Source organism: Dioscorea cayenensis, chromosome 19, assembly GCF_009730915.1.
Source record: "Dioscorea cayenensis subsp. rotundata cultivar TDr96_F1 chromosome 19, TDr96_F1_v2_PseudoChromosome.rev07_lg8_w22 25.fasta, whole genome shotgun sequence".
Lineage (NCBI taxonomy): Eukaryota > Viridiplantae > Streptophyta > Magnoliopsida > Dioscoreales > Dioscoreaceae > Dioscorea > Dioscorea cayenensis.
In genome coordinates this window covers 24,690,986-24,715,952 of record NC_052489.1, presented here as the reverse complement: position 1 = coordinate 24,715,952, position 24,967 = coordinate 24,690,986, and the positions used below count along the sequence as shown (strand labels likewise).

Here is a 24,967-nt window from a genome sequence, read left to right as displayed (position 1 = left end):
ATATATAGACAACAACCAAGGTGGTGGTGGTGGTACCAATCTAAAACAGAGAGAGAGATAGAGAAGTTGTTGAAGAGAAGAAAGGGATAGGAGAAGCTAGCCATTCCTCTCCATTCATCTCCTCTCTTTCCCTTTCTTATCTTTCTCTTCATCATCATCATCATCATCATCATCATCATCTTCTTCTTTATCTCTCTCAAAGAATGGCTACATTTGCAGGCACTACACAGAAATGCACTGCATGTACTAAGACTGTTTATTTGGTTGACAAGCTCACTGCTGACAACCGTGTTTATCATAAGGCTTGCTTTCGTTGCCACCATTGCAAAGGCACTCTCAAGGTTTTCCCATCTCTGTGAAATTATTTATTTATTTGTTGGTTACTTTTGTATGTATTTTTTATATTATGTGATTTGAGTTTCTGATTGATAGATCTGTGAATATATTCAATAATTCTCTGTTTGATTTTGATGTTTTTTTGCAGCTTGGAAACTACAACTCTTTTGAAGGGGTTCTTTACTGCAGGCCTCACTTTGATCAGCTATTTAAGAGAACTGGTAGTCTGGACAAGAGTTTTGAAGGTAAATTTTATAATTCATTCAATCTACATTGAAACTTTTAGTTTTAATATCATGAAATATATATAAAGATAATTTACTAATGTGTATAATGTTTCAGGCACACCGAAAGTTGTTAAACCTGAGAGGCATATTGAAAACGAGGTAATTTTAAGATTTTCAATGAATTATATGATTCAACATGAACATCAATTTGATTTTCATTTCTGTTTATATATACATATATATAGAATATAGCTGCTAAAGTATCAAGCTCATTTGCCGGTACAAGAGAGAAGTGTGTGGGATGCAAGAAGACAGTTTATCCAATTGAAAGGGTAAAACAAAAAACACTAATAATAATTTGAAAATTTTATTAACATGTGATCTTCAATTGAAATTGAGTTCATTGTATTGATAGGTTACTGTAAATGGGACTTGTTATCACAAGAGTTGCTTCAAGTGTAGCCATGGAGGTTGTGTAATTAGTCCTTCAAATTACATTGCTCATGAAGGGAGGTTATATTGCAAACACCATCACATTCAACTCATTAAGGAAAAAGGGAATTATAGCCAACTTGAAGGTGGTGAAAATGAGAAGATTAGTGTTGCAGAAACAGCAACAGCAGCAAGTCTGGAAGCTTGATAAATGATTTTGATTTTTTTCATGTATTTTGTCTACCAAGATGTGATTTCATTTATCAAGCATGTTGTACTTTTTTTTTTTAGCTATATTTTGAGTTTTATTATGTTATATGCATGTAAAACTTATTTTTCCATGGAAGTTATGATGAGTTTGATTTTCTTTTCCATTCATATTCACCATTTTGAATATGATTCATTTAATTAATTTGATTTTTCAAGAATATTTGATAATCTTGTGGACTTTCAAGAAAAAAAGAAAAAAGAAAATTGCACCTTTACCCCTTGCATGGTCTTTGGATAAATTTGAAAGGTCAAATAAAAATACAATTCCTTTTTAACGGAAAAAAAAAATCTAAAGTTTTGCGACGAAAGAGGTGTCCAATGTTATAGACATTATTTATTTTTAAGTTAATGTCTTCTCCAGAGTCATCCAGTATTTTCTTCACCTCTAGTGGACTCATCATTGCTTATTAGTTTTTTATTTCTCTTGTATTTTGCACTTTCATTCAGTTAAGTTTCTCTTTAGTTTTATACTTTATTTTTCTTCTTTTTTTTTAATAAATATGATTTATCCACCTACTTCCTTCTTCTTGAGCAAAAAATTAATATATATATATATATATATATATGAATGCAAAAACACTAATGAAAGGGAATCCCTACAGTACAAAACAAGCAGGCATACCTTCCAATAAGTTTCATTGCTTGCACATGCAGCACAGCTGGGAATGGACCCAAGATACGAAAATATCACATGTTAATTGAAGAGCCATATTCATATTCATAGCTACATGAAAATCAAGTATTCAGCTTCACACTCCAAATAATTACAATTTCATCAAGATATTTTTATCACATTATCAGATATGTGGATTTTCAGATATACCCATTAAGGTCTCCTTTTGCAACAGAACAGCAAGTATCAAGAGCTCGACCATTTCGAATCCAGCCACGGAAACAGGGTCAGCTTTGTTATTCTTAGGTGTCTCCGGTGAGCCAGTTGGCTCATAAAGGTTTGCGTAGATAATGGAAGCATCAACATCGGCAGACCAGCTGACCGGAAGAGAACTGCCAATAGCCGTCTTCATATTGTTCGCCTCTACAAGTACACTTTCCAGTGTTTTGATGATATTTTCTACAGGGCTGCCTGACTTCACGTCATCTTTTGCCTGCAATGTAGAAAAGAAATTCGATCAACCATGCTTTCAGATTACTAGAGGTCGCCGAATAGTGGAAACTGATGTAAATTCTGAACCATTTATTGAGAGAACCACATGAACAGAATTGTTTGTCTTCATAATAACGAGAATTTGAATAGCTATTTTTAATTGTGGTCTGAATATTGTAAGACGACATCATTTTCTGCTGAATAACTAAGAGAATTGCAAGATACTTTGTCATGTTTGCTAAATTCATAAGTTTCAAGCTAAACTGATGGTGAAGAGCCGACCTTGAGGAGCGAAACATGAAGCTTGCGAATTGAAGAAGTAAGACGCTCCATATTTGCCAAGCTCTCCTGAAGGGCGGCATTTTCGATTTTAAGCCTGATTCAATTGACTTGAGGTTAGGAATTTCATAGTGATAATTAGATATAAAGGTAAAATTTGAGAGCTAATGCCAGAGAAAAATAGGAAGGAAGAGGAGTTTGTTTTCATGCCGACATCTTATGCAACATTACGAACATGAGGGTGACAATGAGGTCAGACAATTGTACGTAAAATAAGAAGAGAATCTGAATGAACCTTGCAAGATCCATGGAGATCTTTCTGTTGACAGAGCTGCTTTCCGTAGTTCCTTGGTGAAACTCATTTTCATGTTCACTTGAACCTTTTCCAACCCAGTGCTTTAAGTAAGTTCTCTTCAACAGATTTTTTAGTGTCCCTTGTTCATGGGCCACAGTTCCTTTCTCAGAAATGATGCTATTTCTGAAGCAGAGTGTAAAATAAAGATTAATTTAGTAAGATAACAAAAGATCTGTTATGCCAAAAGCTCAAAAGAAGCATTATCCATCAATCATTACACAATAGAGAGACCACTTATTGCAAGAACATTTACTTGGAAACAATGTGACTGAAGAAAAGATGTAATATATGATCCTTAAAAGATTATAATGTGTAATCATGGACAACAAGAAGATTAATTCAAAGCTAACTACAGAATTTGTTTTAACTAAAGGAAAGAAAGAGCTCAAGGGAAAAGAACTCGAAACCAAAGCCATGAGGATTATATGAGATACCAAAAGAAGATTTTAGACATTTTACAAATATTTCTGCAGGCCCAATGCATGCCACTGCAAGAAGATTGAGCTTTTCCATTTTAACTAGACTTAAATCCCACAAAATAATATCTACATGGCCCATGTGACTTATGATGGCATTTTATTATTATTGAAGCTTTAGTATACTTGACAGCCATAGGTTAGACGATTCATATGAATTAAAAATCAAGTTAAGCATAGAGCAGAAGGTGGCAGCAGCAACAAAAAGCTTAAAGAATAACAAACTAAAATTGTCAATTGACTATACTTTTTCTAGTCATTACATTATGAAGTTAATTTCCTTCTTCAAATGAATAAACTTATTTGATCAATTAACAAGATGTGCATTATAGAGATGACTTTGCTCAGTTCAAAGCTTCAATAATATCTAAGCATTGATACTGCATTTATAATATATTAACATTCAATAAATGATGAGTGGTGTGACCTAAGATAAACTGCATCACAAAAAGGTAAGCACATATTTCTTCATTTTCAGTAACACAACAAGAAACATACTCTTGCAATAGTTGATACTCTCTTTTCAATTGCGCCAACTCCATAAGAGCATTCACCTTTTCATTTGTCACCTAAGCCAAATGATGAACTACGAAGAATTAGTAGATCAAAAATTGCGATAAATTAGCTAGGGCTATCAGTAACAGAAACTAGATTATTTTATAGATGCATTCCACCTCCAATTAAAATGAACTTCAAGAATTGCAAATCAAATAAGCAACACTAGAACACGCAAGCAGAAAAATATCAAGAATTCACACAAAGTACTATGGAGCACTTTCACACCTTGTTTGGTTTGGGGATAACTATTCCCCCAACCAAACAAGGTTGGATAAGTACTATTCAACTATTTTATAAAAATTTAATTAAACAAATTTATTTAATAATTAAATTTTAAAAATTATTAATATTATTAAAAATATTTGTATTTAGAAAAAACATTTTTAGTTGTAAAATATTAAATTTTTGTTAGTATTAATTAAGTCAAACTTTGGTTAGCTCAAGTAGAACTCTGCCCTCCAACCCAGTGTTTGAAAATCCAACCCAGTGTTTGAAAAAGATTCCTTTAACCACATACTCTCATATCCCGACCAAACATTCCCTGTGAGTATAGAATAGAATAAGCAGAACAATCCATTTAAAATTATTTCTCCTATTGCATTTCTTTTTCAGTACTTCTACATAACCACATGTAAAATTAGACACTCGACGGAGATCAAAATCAATATAGTGTCCGGTACTACAAATGTTCAGGGTAAAACCAACATCTCTAGCATGTTTATGCTGTCAGAATATAGCCCTAGCCTCAAACTCCATGACAACAGAGTGATGATCACTTTAAATGAAAACGCAAAGCAAGCATTTTGTTCTCAAACTTTACCTGAGACGGTCTTAGGCCCAAACTCCATGAAAACAGAGACATGATCACTCACGAAAGAAAAACGCATAGCAAACATTTTGTTTCAGAACTTACCTGAGATAAATTTCTTTGAAGTTCCTCCACCTTTTTAAGAAGAGCTTTATTAACATCCCCCTCAAATAAATGTCTTTCTTCTTGTTGTGACAAAAGCAATAGTGCAGCAACCTAAACATGACACACAGTAAACAATAATCTAGAATGATCAAAGACATTCAACCAACGAACCATGCATGCAAACTGGCAAAATGATTAGCAAATTCAAGAAAAATTAGAAATGTGAATAGACAATTAATCATAGATTAAAAAAATAAACTAGAATGGTCTATGGCAACCAGCAATTAGTCATTCATCTGCATTTGTTGAAAACACCAAATAAAATGCAAAAGCTGAAACAAAACCTTCTCTTGCAATGCTTGTGAGAGGGCATCTGATGCATCAGGTATTTTGTTGGTGCTGCTCGCCACAGGAGGGTCATTTTTCTGCCAAAAGTGGAAAATGAGAATCTAAGGTAATGGGCAGAACAAGACAAAATAACCATAAGAGTCTACAATTTTTAAAATAAGAAAAAGGAATTTATGAAGAAGATAACAGTAAACTTTTCAAAGACTAGTAGAGTGAAATCATTCTTATTCAATCATGTAAATTTCATCTATTGTCATGATGTCAATAATAAGAGATATTTCGGCCAAGTGGGAGTCAAACATGTGAGCACAATTTGCCAATTTGAGTTGAAGAAATAATATGCTAAAAATTTCAAGCAAATGCAAGGGGGCCTAAACATCATGATGCGCAATATAGTTCCCTTTCTTAATCAGCAAATCTGATCACCAGAAATGGGAAAAGAAAGAACATAGCAACATATAGAACCTAATCATATGATGTCATAAAATGAAATATCCACATTTCTTGTACCACAATTACCATGGTTAACTTGCAACAGGTTTTATGGCACAGGATTACATTTACATGACTTCAACATAGATCAATCACCTGATAAAATTAATTTGGACAAATGTTATATAAAAACTGTGAAAACCCTTATTTCCATGAATGCATCCACAAGCACACAAGCTAAATTGAAAAGAATGTGAAAAGTGACAATTAGATACACCAAAAAAAGAAGGGAAAGGTTGTAATGAGGAACCTACTGTAGATCAGGCAGATAAGCTTCAGACATAAAATAGATATACCTCGGCTAAAACACCAGAATCAAGATCATTTGTAATATGTACATCCCTGCATTCAGTATCTTCAGACACTTTTTCACTTTGAAGAGCTTCAAGTTTTAACTCTCTTTCCATATGAATTTGGCTAAACTTATTCTGAATGTCAAGAAGAATTGTCTTCAATTGTAATGTTTCGCCTTCCAATATTTTTGTTATTTCCATTCTCTGTTGTTTTTGAAAATCACGCAAGCTTGATAGCCCATTCTGGATCATGTCATCTAGAGCGATCTGCATTGGAAATCAATAAATGAGCATGACACAATGTAAAATAGATCAGGCATGTGACATTCTCAGAGAAACAGACTCCTACTTGTGCTCTCTCAAGTGACTGCACTTTTATTTTGAGATGGCGTTCAATATCAAGCCCCTAAACATCCAAGATTGAATATTTAGGATTAGCAAAATCATGCAAACTAAAGATAAACATGTAATTTTTTGCCTTCACTTTTCATACCATTCGAATGTTGCTCTGAAGCTTATCTACTGAGTTACGAAGCTTCCCTAATTCTTCTTCTAAGGAGGCCTACATGTAGGAATATATCATTCATACTAAGTTGTCAAATATCAGAAAACACTGCACACAGAAGAATTCAAGAAAATAAGAAAAACAAATTAATAAATGAACATATATATCAGTGTATCTGAGGTTATCATTTAAACCTCAGTGACAAACTCACTAAACAACTAGGTCAAAACTGATATAAAACTGGATCTCTCTCTTCTGGAAGAAAAGCTGGTACGAAGGGCACATAAATTTTTATTTTGCTAAAAGAAAAGGAAGCGCACCTCAAGGATTTTCTGATTGAGACTAAGTGAGTCTAAAAAGGCTTTGTCTATCAAATGGAAGCACAAACAAAATAACAACTTCATGATTTATCAAAAGAATTGGAGCATACAGTAAGGTTCCATAATTCAAAAGATAGTATAGTTGAAAAAATTCTTAGGTATCCTAAAAGTATGATCACAAAATAAATAAATAAGATGTGTATCATAGGATCAACATAGGGACTTTTAAGTTTACAATGTACTTCAAAGAGAAGCTCTCGCTATCATCATTGAAAGTCCACTTGTCTGAAGAATCATTTAAAAGGCACAAACATTTCTCTTTCCATGTGTTATCTGCACTGAACCCAGCATTTTTTTCATGGATCTCAAAGAACTTATCCACAACCTGAAATGAAGAAAACAAAATTAACCCTGCAAACATAAAAGGAAACCAGGAAGTGAAGCAAACAAAATTCATAATGCATCCCAGAGCATAAAAGCTGATTAAGGTGATAGGAATGGAAATTATTTTATTAAGAAAGACAAATAATTTCTATCTGATCATTATTCAAGTGAAAGAAGAACAATTGTCAAAACAAATTTAGGATAAATTGTTCAAAGTAGGTTTTACAACTGTGAAGTTCTCTAGAAGCATCAACCTACAACATCACAAAGTCAAACATTCATAGGTCATGCTTCCAGAAAAAACTAACACCCCTATACTCATTATCAGGAAGTGGCAATATAGTAACAAGAAGAAACATTACGAATAAACTCCAGCACTTCAAAAGCTAGGGTGTTCAGTGAAGGCAGTTAACTGGCTGCTGGGAGTATTCAACTAGAATTGCATAGAAACAGTAGCTATGAGCAAGTCAAAACACTAAAAAAAGTCTCATGTCGAAATGAACAATGGTTTGCAGATGAATGGTGACCAGGATCATTTTTGCTACAAACTTGTATAACAGCTGCATGGCTTGAAATCTGATGTAAGCTCACCAAGGGTAAAAAAGAAGGAACAATATAAAATAAGATAAATATGCCGAGCATCTATAATATGTTATTTTTACCAACTTCTGGAAAAACAAACAACAACTATTAAAAACTTGCAAATGCACAAAGAAAAATAAGAGTATTATTTTAGAACGTCAAGGTAGATGCAAGAACAATACAGATCCAAAGTGCTGTGTTTACCTTCTCAAAGTACTCATTATGCTCTTTTATTTGCATTAGCTCCAACTGTAAGGTGGAATTAAGTGTCTGCTCATCAAGGCATGCTGAATGCAATTCCTCTACTCTGTCAGGGTGAAAGAACTTCATGTCACACCTAAGTTGCCTAGATCTATTGAAACTCAAAAAAGGCATTTTTGTCATACAAGATGAGTCAACCTAAACTTATATTCAGCAGGATATTATATTTGTATGGTATAATAATATGTATAATAGGCCATGTTCACAAGAAAAATACAAGTTTCACAATCTGCGGTATGGTTTCATCACAATAGCACTGCATTATGTAACTTTGAAATTATACTAACCCAGGCATGTTTGCTACTCAAATCTAGAAACGGAGATGTAATAAGCTTCTGCCATCCTTGGTTTTGTGGAAGTTTTCAGAAGAAAAGTTGCAATTTGTTTTTGTGAACTCTAATTCTAGTAATTAATTACCTATTTTCCAGATGGGTTAGCTTTTGCAACATTGCTTCCTCATGTTCCTTTGCCTTCTCAGACTGCAAGAAGGAAACAAACAAACAAACAAACAAGAATATCAGGGTGGTAGTTGGAATGTTAATATAATTACATTCATTTTGTTTCCTTTGAACTAGTGATATTCAAACCTCCATCAATGCCTGATCCCTCTCAGCAAATGCAGCAGCAACACTACTTTGAAAGAATTTCAGCTGCTTCTCAGCTTCTTTATTCTGCAACACCAATAGAAAATTAAAATTCAGACAGTTATGCAGGAAAAGCACAGTTTTACTATTAATTATAGCTGGTCCATCTATATGCAGCATAGCCCATGATTCTAAGTCATCATCCACCAAATATATCATGGTAATATTTCCAAAAGTTTATAACTATTCCATATATGCAAGAAAAGTAAACTACTCCCTCCGTTTCATATTAATAGTTGCATTTGGGGAAAAAGAAATTCAAATTATTTGTCATCTTTAAGTGTTCTATAAGCAATAATTATCTTTTTTTCCAATTTTGCTCTTCTCGTTTAAAGAGAGATGTGTGCATTAATAGAAGTAAATAACTCTAACAAAGGTAAAAGTGTCTTATCATAATTTTTTTTTTAATTTAAGATAAAAATTTAATGATCGTCTTAATATTTGTGTGAAGCTCAAATGTGATAGGTAATATGGAAACAAAGGGAGTAGAATCAACTTGATTTTGTAAGAAAATTCAGCCAACTGTATTAATTAATTGCATAGAAGATCATCTAATAACCTGGAAAACACAGTACACCAATGTGTACAAGTGCTCTTCAAAATTCAACTAATTAGCCAAAAGAGACTTATAACTCCTAAGGTATTTTATACCTTTATAACCTCTGCACCATGCAAATCGGCCAGCTGGCTCTGCAAAATCAATAGGAAGACATAATCTGAAAATTATTTCAACAGAAGAAAACAATAAGCTTAAGATGCAGGCAAACCTTAATCCTATAAGCTTCAGAAAGCTCCTCTTGAAGGTTCTGCTTATCTCTTGTACCTGCAGCCAACTTCTTTTGCAAACTCTCAATCTCCTGCTCCAAACCAGCTGTCCTGATAGAGGTTTAGTTTGAGCAAAGGAAATATTTCCATCACAAAATCAACTAAAGATTGAAATTTTTTTACACAACTTCACACCTTTGGAAGTGCATTCTAGTGGCAACAGCGAGATAGCCAGGACCAGCTTGCTGCATACATAACTGCTCAATGTCTTTCCTTAGTTCGTCCCGCTCTGCTGACAAATGCAGTTAATGACGAAAAGGGATACAGAATACTTTAATCAGTTTTTAACTACAAATGTGATGTAGAGTCTGGGATAAACACTTGAGGCTCATGTCAAAACCAATCCTATAATGTTTAAGGCAAGTTATCACTTGTTTGACATACATGAGCTTGTAAATGTTTGTGGTGTTGAAATTTAGTATAGTGAGCAAAAAAATTAAGGGGCATACCACGCTGAAGTTGTTCTATCTGGCGTGTCAACGAGACAATATCATTATTTCCTTCATCCATTTCTACAAGAAAAATTGGAAGGTAAAGTTTAACATTCTTCACTTCCTCTGGAAATTAGAATATGAACATAAAATAACTACAAACAGATGAAAATAAAGAGTTTAACCTACAGAGATGCACTATTTACTCACTACACCAAAAAAATTATCACTCCTATTCTTCTTCGAACACTGATATGCATTAAAGGCACAAATAATCTTAATCGAAGTTGAAAAAAAACCCAACTTTTGTGATTTTTAAGAAACAATGGAACCCAATTGTTGATTCTTATAGCGCCTTCAGAAAATTCCAGCAAACACGGTGAAATTTCTAACTAACACTGATCTAATTCGAGGAAGAATAGTTTCCCATAGGGAATTTCGATCTAGAAAACAAAATTAAATCGAGAAAATCGAAGAAATACCAGAGATCGTAAATCGCCTCACCTCGCTGGCAACGAAGATCCTCGTCGCGCGCTCTCTCGGTTTCTCTGATCGAAGCGTAGAGGCAGGCAACAATACCGAGCTCGAGGGTATACGAAATGAATAAAGGGATGGTTTACTTATTACCCCTTGAAAATTTATGAAATTTCCCTAATTATTCAAAGATATGGAATGATTAAAGGGTATAAATTACTATAAATAAATTTGAGGTTTTTCATCTTTATAAAAAAAAACTATAAAATAATTTTAAACAGAAATATAGTTTTAAATGTAATGTTATAGTCATTACGATATTTAAAATAATATTTTATGACGAATGGTTTTTTTAAAATATTTAAATAAAAATAAATATGAATACGTAGTACTATGAATTATCACATGACAATGAATGGGCAGGCATAATCGAAATCATATACTTATAATACTATAATAATATTGTTCACCCATTATTTTTAGGGCACGGGTATTACTCACGGTACTATTTAAAATTTCTGAGAATAGAACTATAGGTTTTAGGAAAAAGCGTTTGTCGCCCTATTGTTGAAAATAAAATAAAATAAAATATGAATAAATGTTTTAATTATGTTAAATGAAGACACTCAAAAAAACAGGCCAAAATGAGAAAGAGACCCAAGTGAGCCTAGACTCTTAGACACGAAAAATACATTAATGCATGGAGAGCGAGAGATATATTCACTTTTTGGGATCCACCATGCATCCTATTAAGGGGTCGTTTGATTCGCGGTAATGATATATTACTACGTAATGAGATTATCGTGGTAATGAGATCGGGAATGTTATATGCTCAAAAATATTGTGGTAATTTATGATAACCATGTTTAGTTGGAAGCTCATATTACATAGTAATTAATTTGGTAATATTCTAAATATCTCAAAATACACTTATATCTATTATTTTGTGCAAGCTTAAATTTAAAATAAAATAAAATTTTGGATAAAAAAAATAAATTTTCGAAATTTAACATATTATCAAAATAATGTTATTCAAATTTAATTTTTTAATCTAATGAATAAAGTATGAAAGTTATTATTTTTAAACAAATGGCATATTTGTCCAAAATAATATTTCAGATTACCACCCACTTGGTAATCCAACATAACCACCTATTTTGGTGATAATGGAATTACCAAGTTTCTTGGGAATTTTCCAAAATTGGTAATCACAAATTATTATCAATATTACCACTACCACTAATCCAAACGTGATAATCTAAAAAAAATTATCACGTAACAAGTGGTAATATTTTCATATTACCGTGAACCAAACTGCCCCTAGAGGGACAACTTCTCTGATATTGTTCACGTATTTAATTTCATTTGTTAAGTTTTTATTGACATTTAACTATCTTATAGAAAAAAAAAATTAAAACAACTTCTCAAATATATTACATTGTTACAGAAACCATGGACTAGTCCAGATGTAACTAACGTGTAGTGTCATTGAGAGGTTTATCTTTAGAAAGTCATTTAAGCCACAGTAACTGGTACACCTTTGTACATGCATGTCCTTTGATTTGGTGCTTATCACCTTTGTGAAATATATATATATATATTACAATGTTACTACTATCCGGTTATTGCACATGAGATATTCTCCTATCTTCTATGTAGATACAAGAAAATGAAAAATTAAAGCAATCCTACGTTTCGGATCATATACACACACATACACGAGTGTTATTATGAAATTGTGAAAAATAAAATTCCCAACGGCATCTCTAAACATCACACAAAAAAAAAATGAAAATTTTGTTCAATAAAACCAAAACAATGATTTAAGATTTTTTTTTTTTCAAAAATAATAATTTGTTTTTATAATTTATTAAGTATGTTGTTTAAAACAAAGTGAAAAAAATGGGGAAAAAAAAAGAAAACAAACTCTTTTCCCAAGCAAAAGCAAGGTTAAGGATTTGAAATGTGTGGGCAAGGGCTTGTCTACATAAGAATACACTGTCAACGTAAGTGATGCTTAAGAATTATATTTATTTTTTTAATACATATTTGCTTTAGTCTTCAATTTTTAATGACATTTGCAAGATGTTTTTTTTATAATTTATTTTGTATTTTTTTAATTAACCTTGGTATGGTTTTTCCAATAATGATAATAATAATACACTTTTTTCTTTTAAAAAAAAAAATTTGTAGGCCATCATCACGGCATTCATACAAAGAATTATAATAATGTCATCTCTGCGTCGGCATTGGTGCATCCCCATGGTTCATCTTCTCTATATGTGCTCTGCTCTTGCTTTGCATGATCTCCATTAATAGTTTAATACCCTCCTGGATCTCAACCCTTGCAAAGTGGGCATCGTCTCCAGCTTCGCAGCATCACCTCCGCCACAACGTACGTGACACCCTAATCGATAAACTTTCAATTCCTGTACTCTTTTGATCTTTTCATGGGCAATCTCCCATTTACAATTGATTCAAATAAAATTATCAATGTTCTGTTAGGATCTTAGATCCAGAAAACACAGCTTTAGATTGAGAGCAAGTGAAGATTTGATGGTGAATCACAGAATAGGTGATGCTATGATGTTTTTGTGAAAAATGTTTTTTCATTTCTTTCCCATGTTCTTCCATGCTTGCATGAATTATATTCATATTATGTTGCATTGATTTGTTCAATTCTGGTTTGAAAATCTTCTTTATTCACGTTCTCATTGATTCGTTCTCTTATCCATAGGCTCCTTTTGATATGATCCTCAAATGCATTAGCATTCTGTAGCCTTTCTATGGATCAAAACGTTTATCAATATGACTGATATTGTCTAGTTGAAAAATGTCCATTGTCCACTAGAATCACGCATTGCGATTGTTTAAAATAATTAGCATTTTGAGGCTTTCGCAATAGTAATGCCTGTTAGTAGTAGTATTGTCAGTAGGTTTTTAGTGGAGCAAGTAGGGGCAGGACCCACTCACACATAGGCGTTAGAACCATCCACATAATCACTACTCATACTCCCAAAATAGTACCCTCACTTATGATTCGAACTCTTATTTGGTCGTTAGCAGTGGTATTGTTTGTAGGGCTGAAAACGAGCCGAGCCGAGCCGAGCTTTGCTTTGTTCAAGCTTAACTCGCTACTATTTAGTCAAGTTCGAGCTCGAGCCAAGCTTTCTTCGAGCTTCATTTTTCATGTTCAAGCTTGACTTGTTACTATTTTAACCGAGCTCGAGCTTTAATCGAGCTTATTTCGAGCTTCATGCTCGAGCTCAACTTGTTAAGAAAATTTGAAGCCTAGACTTGGCTCGTTAGCTTGATTAAAGCTTGACTATTTTTTTTATATTCTATTTTTTTATTTAATAAATTATCATTTAAAGCTTATTTAATGAATCATTATCAAGTGTGACTTAACTCGATTTGAGTTTGAGAATCATTTTAGTAAAAAAAATAATTTAAGCTTGTTTATGGAATTATTAAGGTTTGAGTTCAAGTTTATTAAAATCTTCATTAAATAAGTTAACAAATAATTACAATAATAACAAAATAATCATTGTGATGTAACTATTTATAAATGTTTTTTTTTTTGTAATATTATTGACGATCCGATAAATAAACTTGTTCATGACAATATAAATGATTATATTAATGATTGTTACAAATAAAATAGTAAATGATACTATAAACGAGCTTTTAATTATACAATAAATGAGTTGTTCACAATATTTAATGAGCCGAACTTGGTAATGTTCAAGCTTGGCTCGTTTATCTTACGAGCTCAATTAGCTTAATGAACTAGCTGACTCGAGTTTTTAATTGATTAGCTTTTGAATAGTAGTTTAGAGTAGTATATGTGTGACTCAAATTGACAATAACGACATGGTCACATATACACCTTAATATATATATATATATATATATAAACGAACTCACAATCCTGAGCTAAAACGAGCCAAGCTTTCAGCTACTCAAGCTTGACTCGTTTATTAATCGAGCTTGAAAATTATGTTCGCTTGGCTCGTTTATAATATGAGCTGAACATGAATGAGCCCTTATCGAGCCGAATACACCCCTAATTGTCTGTAGTTGAACTGGATTAAGGACTTCACTAGATTAGCAATGTGCACACTTCATTTCTTGCAGACTTGATCGTTGTTAATGAGTTATTGGAATCTGTTTCTAATTTAGAGAGGTTCTATACTTTGGTATTTAGTTTGATTGTAGGTTCAATGTTTGAATCAATTCATCCACATTACAAACACAAAATATGATGAACATAAGAATTTGCTATCCCCTAAGAGTGGATTTCCTAGAGGAGAAACAAGAATATTCCCGAGCTCTCTAATAAGAGGCAAATGGCTCACCTAATTAATACACTCATTAACAACAATTTGGCTCCTATGTGGGGAACATCCTTTGGTATAGTACAAGGATGGAATGCAGAATTCACTTCCAGAACTATTTATTATTGGTGGGCAATGTCTCGAAAGTCCAATTAAATATTATGCTTTAATTAGAAAGTTTCTGGAGAAAATCCTTCTGCTTAAAAATGCAATTCAAGCTAAATTTCCTCATAAGCTTCGAGATCTATTTTAAGCTATTGATAACTGTTAGTGCAACCGCACTATTTATTGGCATGATTTGACACCTAAACCAAGTGACGTGGCAACCAAGGTGACAAAGCATAATTGATGATGTGGCAAGCATGGTGACATGGCAAGATGACTTGGAGTACAAGGCAAACATCTTGAAGATCTTGGTGGTGCTATTTTTAGTATGTCTACAACATGGAGCCAAATATCTTGAAGATCATGGTGAAGCTATCTTAAAGATCTTGGTGAAATTATTTTTTTAGCGATGCATTCTAACTTTGAAGACAAGATCGTATCGAGACCAGTATTTAGGGTGATTTGATTGAAGACTAAATATGGTGGAGCTTAATTAAAGAAAGATCTATTCATGGTGTGAATGAAGGAGATATGATTTGAAGAATCCTTGATGAGAATCATTGAAGTCTATTAACGACAAGATTTGAGGACCAAACTTGGGTGAATTGAAGATCAAGTTTGAAGAATTTTTGAAGACCAAACTTGGAAGATTGAAGACTAAGTTTGGCAAGTTTCATGAAGACGCATGAGGGACGTGCGCCCCTTGCGAGGGGACTGCGTGATGAGGAACCGAGGGAGGTAGGCTAGTTGCCGGTCGGGATCGGGAGATTTGGGTCGCATCGACTCGGGACTAAGCATGACCGGGAGGTTGATGGGTCTTGAGGTCGTCCGCAACGTAACGGGAACTCGGTCAAGTCGGTGATCGTGGCCAGTGTTGCAATTCATGTTATAATGAGGAGTTACATGACTAATTTGATCGGGGTTTTTAAATTAGTAGCCACGGAGATTCTAAAAAGAGGTATGTGCTATATTTGGGGACGTTGAGGCGTCTATATAAAGCTACCTTGCTCGTGAGATTGTAGGTGTGACTCTTGGGTGACTCTTTGAGGAGAGTGTGTGAGCACCAGACAATCTAGAGAGGCTAGTGATCTTTATTGTTGAGAGTGTGAGTGACAAATGTTTGTACTCATCTATTTTTACCTCTTTTAGTGGATTGTTTATCTCCCGAGCTTGGCCCCTGGGACGTAGGCGAGTGAGCAGCTGAGCCCAGGTTCACCAACGTTGTGTGTCTCCTTGTGTTTATTTGTGTGCTCTTTCTTTATTAGTTTGTGTGAGACTTCTATGAGTGCTTAAGTGTTACTTAATTCCCACAAACCACACCGAAGGAACTAACAATAACAACTACAGTGATCAAGTATTTCTATTCAGTTGCAATTTTGTTTAGCTCACACACATATTATTTAGATCCAGAAGTTGGTAATAATTGGTATCACTTTCTCCGAGCAGCCAGTCTCTTGTCTTTACCAATGGAAAGTTGAATACGGTATTCGAGGAGCATACTTTAATTTAGAGTACTCTTATTACTTTTTGCTTTTTTGTTTCTTCATAATTCACTAAGCTTGTTTGATAGGCTATGACCGTCGGTTACTGCTGTAACCCATGTTATTCTCATCTATTGTGTACATTTCCTGCTTTGCAGTATGATTGATAATTTTTCTTCACAGACTCAGTTCTCAACTGCATGCAACGCAAGCCAACTCCAGTAGTCATCTAAATTAGGTAAACCATAAAAAAAAAAAAACTCTCATGTCCTTTAATCTCCACGTCTTCATTCCATATTATATATAATATATACACTAAACGAGAAGAGGAGATGACATAAGCATATTACAAGCAAATTAAGCAAGAACTTGACACTAGTCTAGTTAATATGAAACCTCCAGGCAAAACTATAGTCCTTAGAATCACAACAAAGTCTCACCACATCACATGGCACATCCACCATCTTCTTCCTTCCATTGCATGGCCACTCTATCCTCACCCTGCAAGAGAACCTATCCCCAAACTTCACAAAAGAGGAACAGTGATTCTCAGGAACGTACAGCATGACCTCCCCATTGATTCTCCTTGAGCTACCGGCACCAAGGGAGTCAAGCCATGAGCACTCGGGCTGGCCAACCATCTCTTTATAAGCTAAATTGACTAATCTTACTTTGTTCTTAGAGTCAGAAACCACAGCAGGCAGTGACTCCAACTCTAACTCCTCCTCCACCTTAGCCGGCTTCTTCGAAGACGGCGAAGACATGGTGGTGGGCTTTGGGAGCGTGATGCACCCGAGAATGGTGATTCTTGAACCTACTGGTCTTACAGGCTGTGGTGTTATAACCTTAGGCTTCTGCAACTCTTGAAGAAGGTCTCGTTCGACTGGAATAGTTGGTAGGGGATGATGAGTGAGTACTGGATGAACTAAGGAGGTGGTGGTGGTGGTGGTGGTGTCAAGGCGTAGATGTTTGATGGGAAGAAGGGGTGTTGGTGCTGGGGGGCGTGCACGTTTACGTGTGCGGCATGGCCTGGTGCGCAGATGAAGCGCGGCGATGGCCGAGCGAGGTGGCGTCTCAGGTGCGGATTTTGCCGGTAGCTCGGGTTTGGGTGCGATGGGCCGAAAGCGAGCCATGATCTCATGGGTCTTGGCGACCTCCACGGCCTGCATCACCTGTGTCTCCCTAGCACACGCACACTTGTCTGTGGAGTTTGGGGGAAAGGGGGATAGTTTTTGGTGGGGGTTTTAAAGTGGGCCAGGACCAATAGGAGAAGGGCAGCTTGAACGACGAGGGAGAAGGTGGTGCTGGCACGTGTGGTAGACTTGGGTACGTGGTCGCTGGCATGGTTAGTAAGTTGGCACGTGTGGCCAATGGGGAGTGGTGTTGTATATGGATAGGTGATTGAACGAGCCTCCAAAACTCCGCCTTGATGCAGCAGATAAAGCCAATTGGGGTCGTTGTGCCAGGAGTGGGTATCTATCGACTCCAGTTGTCAAGCACGCATATACTTTTATTATCCGGGGGGGTAAAACAAAAATTGAAATAAGGTAAATAGGAAAATAGGAATTTGCAAGGCTGGAGGGTGCCGGGGCCGTCTTGGTTGGAGGTGAATAATGCTTAGCGTTGGGAAGAGCTATCTTGGGGTAATAGCAACGGAGCTGACGGGGGACAAATGTCGTGTGGGTTCTTGGTTTTGTCGCCGTAGGAGTCACGTGTCTCCGTGTGGTGGCCCGGGAGACATGCAAATATTCATCAGAGAGGAGGTTTGGGCCAGGGTACGTTAATTACTTGTTTTTGTTTCCTTTTTCAGTTTTTCATTAATTCCTCTTATTCCCTTGTGCTTGAGGGTAAGGAATCCTGGTCTATAGAGATGGGAACTAACCATGGGCAACCATAATTCCTTACTTGCCCGCAACACTAACCTGAATTAGCTCTGAAGAAACTAGTAATATTCTGGGAGTGATTTGTTAGCAAAGAAGATAGGAGTACAAACAAACAACAAACAGACTCGTCCAAAAGTAGACAGTTTACACCAGCATCGCCAAATTGCAGCCCAACTGTGTAACGCAAGAATTCTAAGCTGCAAATAATAGCTTAAACTTTAACACAGGATTTTTAAGCTGCAAAGAATAGCAGTCATTTTCCAGAATTTTTCTGGAGAAGTCAGGGAAATAAGGTTAAAACCAACCACCAACCAACACCAACCACCAACCATCAGGCCTAAAGAGCGTTTGGATTGAGAAATAAAGGGCCAATTCACTCTAGGAGAGTTATCTTATATCAGGTTAACAAGTATAAAAAAAATTTGATTTATGTCTTTTCTCCCATCCTATATTTCCTACTCTCCAGATAAATTATAATCCAAGCAACTGTACTTTTGCCATCCAAAACCCCCTACATAACCTAATATAAATGCATTTTCCAATATGCCTTCTGGTCTCCCAAAGTCGGCTCGTCTGGAATTCAAAACAGAAAACAGATACTACATTGCAACTTGGATGAGCAACTTGTATTAGATTTAATTCAAATTGGAGGCTTACAAGTTGGACCAAATGGGTTTCTAAATCCCAAGCAACTGAAAGCCTATGTTTCAGCACTTGATCGAGATATTCTAATTAGTCAATGAAAATACAAATCGACGACTGGGTCCCAACCACCCAACCACTCCACGGAAAATAACATGGTTTCCAGCTCTTGATAGACAACCACAAGCCAACTGAAAGATACCAATGAACTACCCACACGCACAACATGACCAGTTAAACCACATTATATTTGTAACATCAGAACACTAGCAAATACTATGCATTTATAAACTCTGAAACGGTAAAAGCAAGATGTTCAAATAAGATCACAAGACACAATTCCAAACTAGATGAAATGAACAAGGAAAAGAATTAAAATTTACACCAGGCCACAACTCTTCTTTCTTTGGAGGGAAAATATAGATCATGTTCATGACCATGATGCGATGGTGACGATATCACTCAAAAGCAAGCTTCCAACAGGCAGCAACAGCAAAGGGCGGCCAAGCTGCACATAATTTACAAATAAATAAATAAATATCAATTATTAGATTTACAATTAAAACTTGAATTAAAACAATCAACAGTGGAGTATTTTTTTTTTAAAAAAAAATCAATAAATAAATTTTAGAAGGGATAATTTTAGGGGAAATCAACCCATCATATCATCCACGCGCACTGACGACCCGGCGCACGATAGCGCAGGCATCATCGCTATCGTGCGCGAAAAAGGAGAGCCGCCGCCGGGAAAACGTTGACGGATCCGGATCATCCGGAATCCAACCCGAAAACAAAACCGATCCAAATCATGGACTAGGTTTTCAGTGTATTCCGATCAAATCACGGACTCGGAAAACAAAACCGATCCAAATCGCCGGCCGGCGCCGCCACCGATAGCCGGATCCGGCGAAAACGCTAGAAAAACCTCAAGAGAACATGAAACAAATACATCAAAATCAAAAGAACCTACCATCCTTCCATGAAGCTCGGTCCGCTGCTCTGCTGCTGCTGCTGTGGCGGTGGCTGAGCGTACTGTGGAGGATAAGCCTGCTGCGGAGGATAGCCTTGCGGCGGATATCCCTGGGCGTACCCTTGAGGAGGGTACCCTGGCGGTGGGTAAGCGTCCTTCGCGTAGCCCTCTGGTGGATACCCTATAATCACCACAAATCCCCAAATCAATCAGATCAAACCCTAAAATTCTAACAACAACAACAACAACAAAACCATAAAATTAGATGCAAACGATCGAATCAGGAATCAAGATGAGGACCTTGAGGAGGGGGAACTCCGACCGGCGGTGCCTGCTGGTTGTAGTAGCTCATGATCGGAGAAGAGGGATGAAGAGAGGGAGAGGGCTTGGCGTCTCAGAGGAGAGAGCCTGAAAACAAGAGTTGATATTGATATTGATATTGATATCGTTCCAAGAACGCGATAAGAACGAGGATTAAATAGTGAAAATAAATACGCGCATTAATTGAATAATAACGCGTAATAAATTAATAAAATAATAGGATATTAATTGATTTATTTATTAATTTATTAATTTGGGGAATACTTCGAGTTGAAGGAATATGACCGCCTTCCTTGTCTCGGCGCTTCCTAATTTTGGGTGCGACTGTCTCCGGAATTTATAATTTTGTTTTAATTAATTTTTTTTAAAAATAATAAATATATATATATATATAAATTAAGGGCAAATTATTTATGAATTTCTGAATATTATTTTTTTTGTTTTATAATTTTTTTTTTATTAGGTCTTTTTATGTTTGTACTTGGTTTTTTCTGTTCTTTTATTCTTCTTATTAAAATTTGTGATTTATTTATTTTATTAAAAAAATTTGAATATTTAATATTAAATAATTTGTCTCCGTGTATTTAAGATGAAAGTATTCTCAACTTTTTTTTTTTAATAAGTGTTCTCAACTTAATATGCAATTTAATTAGCAAACTATAATATTTGTATTATTTTTTTTTATTAAACTGAGCGGAATTTTAGAAAATAATACATTGTTTTATCATTAAAAAAAACCATGGAATCTAGAAAAAAAATGTATGACATGTTACAGCGCTCTCCACTCAAATTAAAGAATAATTAAAGAACTGAATCCTCCATTTGCTCGAAATCCTTTATCATATCAAATTATCAACAGATTTTTTTATTTATCATTTTTATTTATTATTTTTTTATGACAAGATAGATATTTTTTGAAAACAAATAAATTATTATAGTTTTTGTGACAACCAATAGATCAAAGTGAAATTACTGTATAGATGATGGTGAGCAAAAGCAACAAGTTACAGGCCTTATTTTATTAGCTTATGAAAAACCTAAAGCCTGCTTTTTTTTTTATATATATATAAGGCAAGGTATTTTAAAAAATATATATATATTTAGATTAGCTCTATGAAAAAATAATGGCTAAAAAAAACTAGTCATGTAATGGTTAAAAAATATAAAAATAAAAAAAGACTGTTTTGAGTTACATAATTATTTAATTGCCCTTATGAAATAAATTTTTTTTTTTATGTTTTTAAAGTTTATCTCTAAGTTTTTGCATCCCTATCTAGTATTTTTTGCCTTTAAAATTTGAAAGCCTCTCCTTCAATTCATTCTTGTCTCCGTTCGCATGTGAAAAATGTTGGTTGTGGACCACACAATATATAAAGATATGAGGACTTATGTGTATAAGTTGTGTAGACGTACACAACTAATGTTTATAATTATGTATATCTTATTATATTCAAGTTTTGAATTGACCTAATTTGTGATCTGATTCAAGTTTGAATTTGGTCTTATTTATCTAATTTTAAATGTGTGGATATATATATATTAATCATATGTTGTGTAGAATTCCTAGGGGCAAAATTTCAAATCTATGATGGACAGATTTGTAATTAGCCCCATAAATATTTCTAAATAGGGTATGGTCCCTGACTGAGCATGCAATAATTGAGATTCAGAATTAGGTTTTCTGAATTAGGTTTTCCATCTCCCCTCTTTACGTGTGATCAGTGAGAAGAACCACAATACTCAATCACCTTCGTCGTAATCAATGGATTCAAGTGCAGGTACGCTTCCGCCACTTTCTTTGTTCCTAAGCAATCTCCAAATAAGAAGATACAGGGTTTGCACTAGGGTTTATACCCATTAGATCCATAAAAAAATGTATAATAATTGAAATATTATTATAATTCAATGAAAAGTGATTTTAGTAATTTGCTAGTGAAAAATATTTTCCTATGAATGCACGTCCAAATAACTTCACAAATATAAAAAGTATTTTTGTATTACCGTATCTAAACACAAAATACATTAAAAACACTTAATTTATTTGAAAAGCATATTTTCATAAATTCTCCTACGAATATGAAAAAAAGTTTAAAACTCAATTCAAACATGACCATAACAAAATTAATGATGTGTGTAATAATAATAATAATATTATTATTGTTATTATTATAGCATTAACAACAGATATTTAGAAGCCAAAGGCAAGGCTCGATGTCCAAAAAAGAGCCTTCCGAAATTCACCCAAAAAATAAGGCTTTTCTTGGGGGAAAGTTGGTGATGCAACTGGTGGAGAATATTATTATGTGGACCAGTTATCCACCACTTCAATTCACATCACAATTCAAAATTTGGAGGAATTAAAAATTCAAAAAAAAAAATATTTTGATTTACTAAAGTCTTTGCCAGAGTTGAATATGCTAAAAAAAAATATCCTAAAACTATCCAAACCTCCAACTTGGAAGCTTTAATGCATTTACATATCTATTGATTGATGATATAATTGTGCCAACATTTTAATGCATTTACATATCTATTGATTGATGATATAATTGTTTATCTCTTTCTTTTTTTAAACAAAAAAAATCTATACATATGATTTTAAATACAAAAATTTGTTAATATTAGAAAAATTGGTATTCTAATTAAATTATAAATTTATGGATTTAAAATTTGTATACTTTATTTTCTTGTGATCTCTCCAAACTTGGTCATCTACCACAAAGGTGGTCTTCCTTTGAACTTCTCAATTCTTAGTTGTATTTTGTTAATATATAAAACTCTAGAATAGAATTTTTTTTCCTTCCACTTGCTTGGGAGGTTTTAGTCAACTTTGATGTGCCTATTATTTTTTATTAAAAAAAATAATATAAACAGACTTTCATTACTTTTCTTTTCCTCTGTTGTTAATTAATGTCATTTTTTTTAAAAGCTTTCCTCCATTGTTGTTTGTATGACTTCAATCAACTCTTAACAGCAATGCTAAAGATTGTTAAAAATAACATGATATATTTGAAAAAACAGGCTTGTAAATAAATAATTTTTACTGTTACTGAAAATTTTAAAATTATTGATATAAACAACTTCATAGTGTTAAAAATGTGTGAATTATATTTTAACAAGAAATGTGTGATTTATATATAATAAGAGATTGATTGATTAAATTAAGAATAAATTTTATATTTTTTACAAATATTATAAATAAATTATTTTTTAATTTAAATTTTGATTAATTAAAACTTGCTAAAATGCTTTTCATTTGGGAGAAGTGATCTGAAGTGGAGAAGGGGAGAAAGTGGTATCATTGAAATGAAAAATAGTGAAATCACTTTCAGCACTTCTAATGTTCATTTGTCATAAAGTAAATATAAATGGAGAATTTGAGTGCTATGTGAAGTTATTTAAGTTTAAAAAAAGACTTTCGAAATGAGAGGAAATAATCTTTCATAATTTGACTCACTTTCCTCCACTTTAGTAAAAAAAATTACTGAAGTGGTTTAATTTAAAATTTACTTCACATGAAAAATCCACTCCTCCACTCCCTCCTTCTCTCCCCGTGCACTTCCTCCCAAATGAACAGGCCATACTTGTGGAGTTTCACTTTTTCCAAAATAATACTTGCTAAAATACTCAACTTGATATTTAAGACTAGCATTAGTTTTACCTTTTCGAAAATGATCTATTGTTAAAATTGATGTATTGTGATGATATACAAATACAGTGAATGCTTTTTTCAATTTCTACCAATATCTCAAATGCTTCAGGTTTTTAACTGTGTTTATTGTTTAATGGCTTGTTAAAATAATAGTCAATTGAATTCTATCCTTGGATGATTTAAATAGCTTTGATTTTTTCAATGACCCCAATAAAATAATTGTGAAAGTTTGTTGTATTTTTTTCTTATCATGTTCTCCGTGTGTTTGCTAATTCATGCCAGCATCATTGGTCCTCATGACAACTGATTCAACTTCATCAATTAATGCTTCATTTCCTGGTCCACATTATAACCACTGTTTCAACCCCATCAATTAATGTTTTATTTTAATTCTTCTACTTTTGAGAGACTATAATAAACGAGTTTTGTCATGAGTTCATGAATCATGTCTTAAAATTAAAAGTGATTTAATTTAGTTCCCAAAAATGTTACTACACCATATCTAGCAAATTAGATACCCATATCACAGGGAGTAGCGAATTGGAATATGCTAGTGCTTAACAGCATATTCTTTTTTTTTTCATCAACCTTTTTTTTATTAAATATATTGATAGTAAAAAATCTAAAACAACTAGAAGACTTTAAAATATAAATATAGATAAATATGAAAAAACATCGTTATGTACAAAATAGATAGTGAAAAAACCAATAAGACTTGTTTGTTATTAAAATGAGGTGGTGTGAAATTCCAAGTTATGTGTATGATAGAATTATTTTCACTTTCAATTTATGAGATTTTTTAAAAAAAGTGAATTAATAATAATTTAAATAAAAAAAGTGATCATGGACAAACAACAATCAAAGAGTGAAAATAAAACAATAGATAAAATTAGACCACCAAAAACAATAGAGGTGATTAAATTAGCAGACATAAAAATACAAAAGAAAATCAAGAGAAAAATAATAAAAAAAATCAAATATATAATTATATAGTTGAAATTATTCATTTATGGCGGTAACTACTAAACTAGATCAAAAATTAGACATTTTCAATTAGATCTTTGGT

At 33.7% G+C, this 24,967-nt stretch overlaps 4 protein-coding genes across 8 annotated transcripts; 1 reads left to right on the top strand and 3 right to left on the bottom strand.

Moving 5' to 3' along the window:
- Nucleotides 1-1,369, top strand: LOC120283500 (LIM domain-containing protein WLIM1). The gene is made up of 5 exons (XM_039290196.1): nucleotides 1-341; nucleotides 485-581; nucleotides 679-722; nucleotides 809-895; nucleotides 979-1,369. The coding sequence occupies exons 1-5, from the start codon at nucleotides 204-206 to the stop codon at nucleotides 1,201-1,203; spliced, it is 591 nt and encodes a 196-aa protein (XP_039146130.1). The 5' UTR covers nucleotides 1-203; the 3' UTR covers nucleotides 1,204-1,369.
- Nucleotides 1,370-1,942: 573 nt separating this feature from the next.
- On the bottom strand, nucleotides 1,943-10,629 carry LOC120249880 (protein Daple). Of its 5 annotated transcripts, none has more exons than XM_039258568.1 (18): nucleotides 10,541-10,629; nucleotides 10,055-10,117; nucleotides 9,741-9,837; nucleotides 9,548-9,656; nucleotides 9,432-9,470; nucleotides 8,724-8,807; nucleotides 8,554-8,615; nucleotides 8,080-8,182; nucleotides 7,145-7,294; nucleotides 6,578-6,646; nucleotides 6,434-6,490; nucleotides 6,088-6,351; nucleotides 5,296-5,376; nucleotides 4,952-5,062; nucleotides 3,979-4,049; nucleotides 2,945-3,127; nucleotides 2,653-2,746; nucleotides 1,943-2,371 (listed from the first exon to the last, which is right to left on the bottom strand). In XM_039258568.1, exons 2-18 carry the CDS (start codon nucleotides 10,113-10,115, stop codon nucleotides 2,063-2,065), a joined length of 1,944 nt encoding a protein of 647 aa, XP_039114502.1. In that variant the 5' UTR covers nucleotides 10,116-10,117; nucleotides 10,541-10,629; the 3' UTR covers nucleotides 1,943-2,062. The 5 variants fall into 5 exon arrangements, with proteins under 5 accessions (XP_039114502.1, XP_039114505.1, XP_039114504.1 ...); XM_039258571.1 differs by having other exon boundaries at nucleotides 9,741-9,834; XM_039258570.1 differs by having other exon boundaries at nucleotides 10,519-10,612.
- Nucleotides 10,630-16,701: 6,072 nt separating this feature from the next.
- On the bottom strand, nucleotides 16,702-19,065 carry LOC120250580. The gene has a single exon (XM_039259408.1). The coding sequence runs from the start codon at nucleotides 17,600-17,602 to the stop codon at nucleotides 16,814-16,816; it is 789 nt and encodes a 262-aa protein (XP_039115342.1). The 5' UTR covers nucleotides 17,603-19,065; the 3' UTR covers nucleotides 16,702-16,813.
- A 160-nt stretch (nucleotides 19,066-19,225) lies between these two features.
- LOC120250581 (cysteine-rich and transmembrane domain-containing protein WIH2) lies at nucleotides 19,226-20,388 on the bottom strand. The gene is made up of 3 exons (XM_039259409.1): nucleotides 20,229-20,388; nucleotides 19,929-20,109; nucleotides 19,226-19,466 (listed from the first exon to the last, which is right to left on the bottom strand). Exons 1-3 carry the CDS (start codon nucleotides 20,278-20,280, stop codon nucleotides 19,421-19,423), a joined length of 279 nt encoding a protein of 92 aa, XP_039115343.1. The 5' UTR covers nucleotides 20,281-20,388; the 3' UTR covers nucleotides 19,226-19,420.
- Between the last annotated feature and the right edge of the window lie 4,579 nt (nucleotides 20,389-24,967).

What these genes read in the sequence shown, in the direction of transcription:
- LOC120283500 (XM_039290196.1), top strand. Translation starts at nt 204, where the DNA reads ATGGCTACATTTGCAGGCACTACACAGAAATGCACTGCATGTACTAAG. An exon ending in AGAGGCATATTGAAAACGAG is followed by an intron (nt 723 to 808) that starts GTAATTTTAAGA and finishes ACATATATATAG; the next exon opens with AATATAGCTGCTAAAGTATC. An exon ending in CAGTTTATCCAATTGAAAGG is followed by an intron (nt 896 to 978) that starts GTAAAACAAAAA and finishes TTGTATTGATAG; the next exon opens with GTTACTGTAAATGGGACTTG.
- LOC120249880 (XM_039258568.1), bottom strand. Translation starts at nt 10,115, where the DNA reads ATGGATGAAGGAAATAATGATATTGTCTCGTTGACACGCCAGATAGAA. An exon ending in ATGGTGCAGAGGTTATAAAG is followed by an intron (nt 8,808 to 9,431) that starts GTATAAAATACC and finishes TTGGTGTTGCAG; the next exon opens with AATAAAGAAGCTGAGAAGCA. An exon ending in AGTCACTTGAGAGAGCACAA is followed by an intron (nt 6,352 to 6,433) that starts GTAGGAGTCTGT and finishes TTTCCAATGCAG; the next exon opens with ATCGCTCTAGATGACATGAT.
- LOC120250580 (XM_039259408.1), bottom strand. Translation starts at nt 17,602, where the DNA reads ATGCAGGCCGTGGAGGTCGCCAAGACCCATGAGATCATGGCTCGCTTT.
- LOC120250581 (XM_039259409.1), bottom strand. Translation starts at nt 20,280, where the DNA reads ATGAGCTACTACAACCAGCAGGCACCGCCGGTCGGAGTTCCCCCTCCT. An exon ending in CGGAGTTCCCCCTCCTCAAG is followed by an intron (nt 20,110 to 20,228) that starts GTCCTCATCTTG and finishes TGGTGATTATAG; the next exon opens with GGTATCCACCAGAGGGCTAC. An exon ending in CCGAGCTTCATGGAAGGATG is followed by an intron (nt 19,467 to 19,928) that starts GTAGGTTCTTTT and finishes AATTATGTGCAG; the next exon opens with CTTGGCCGCCCTTTGCTGTT.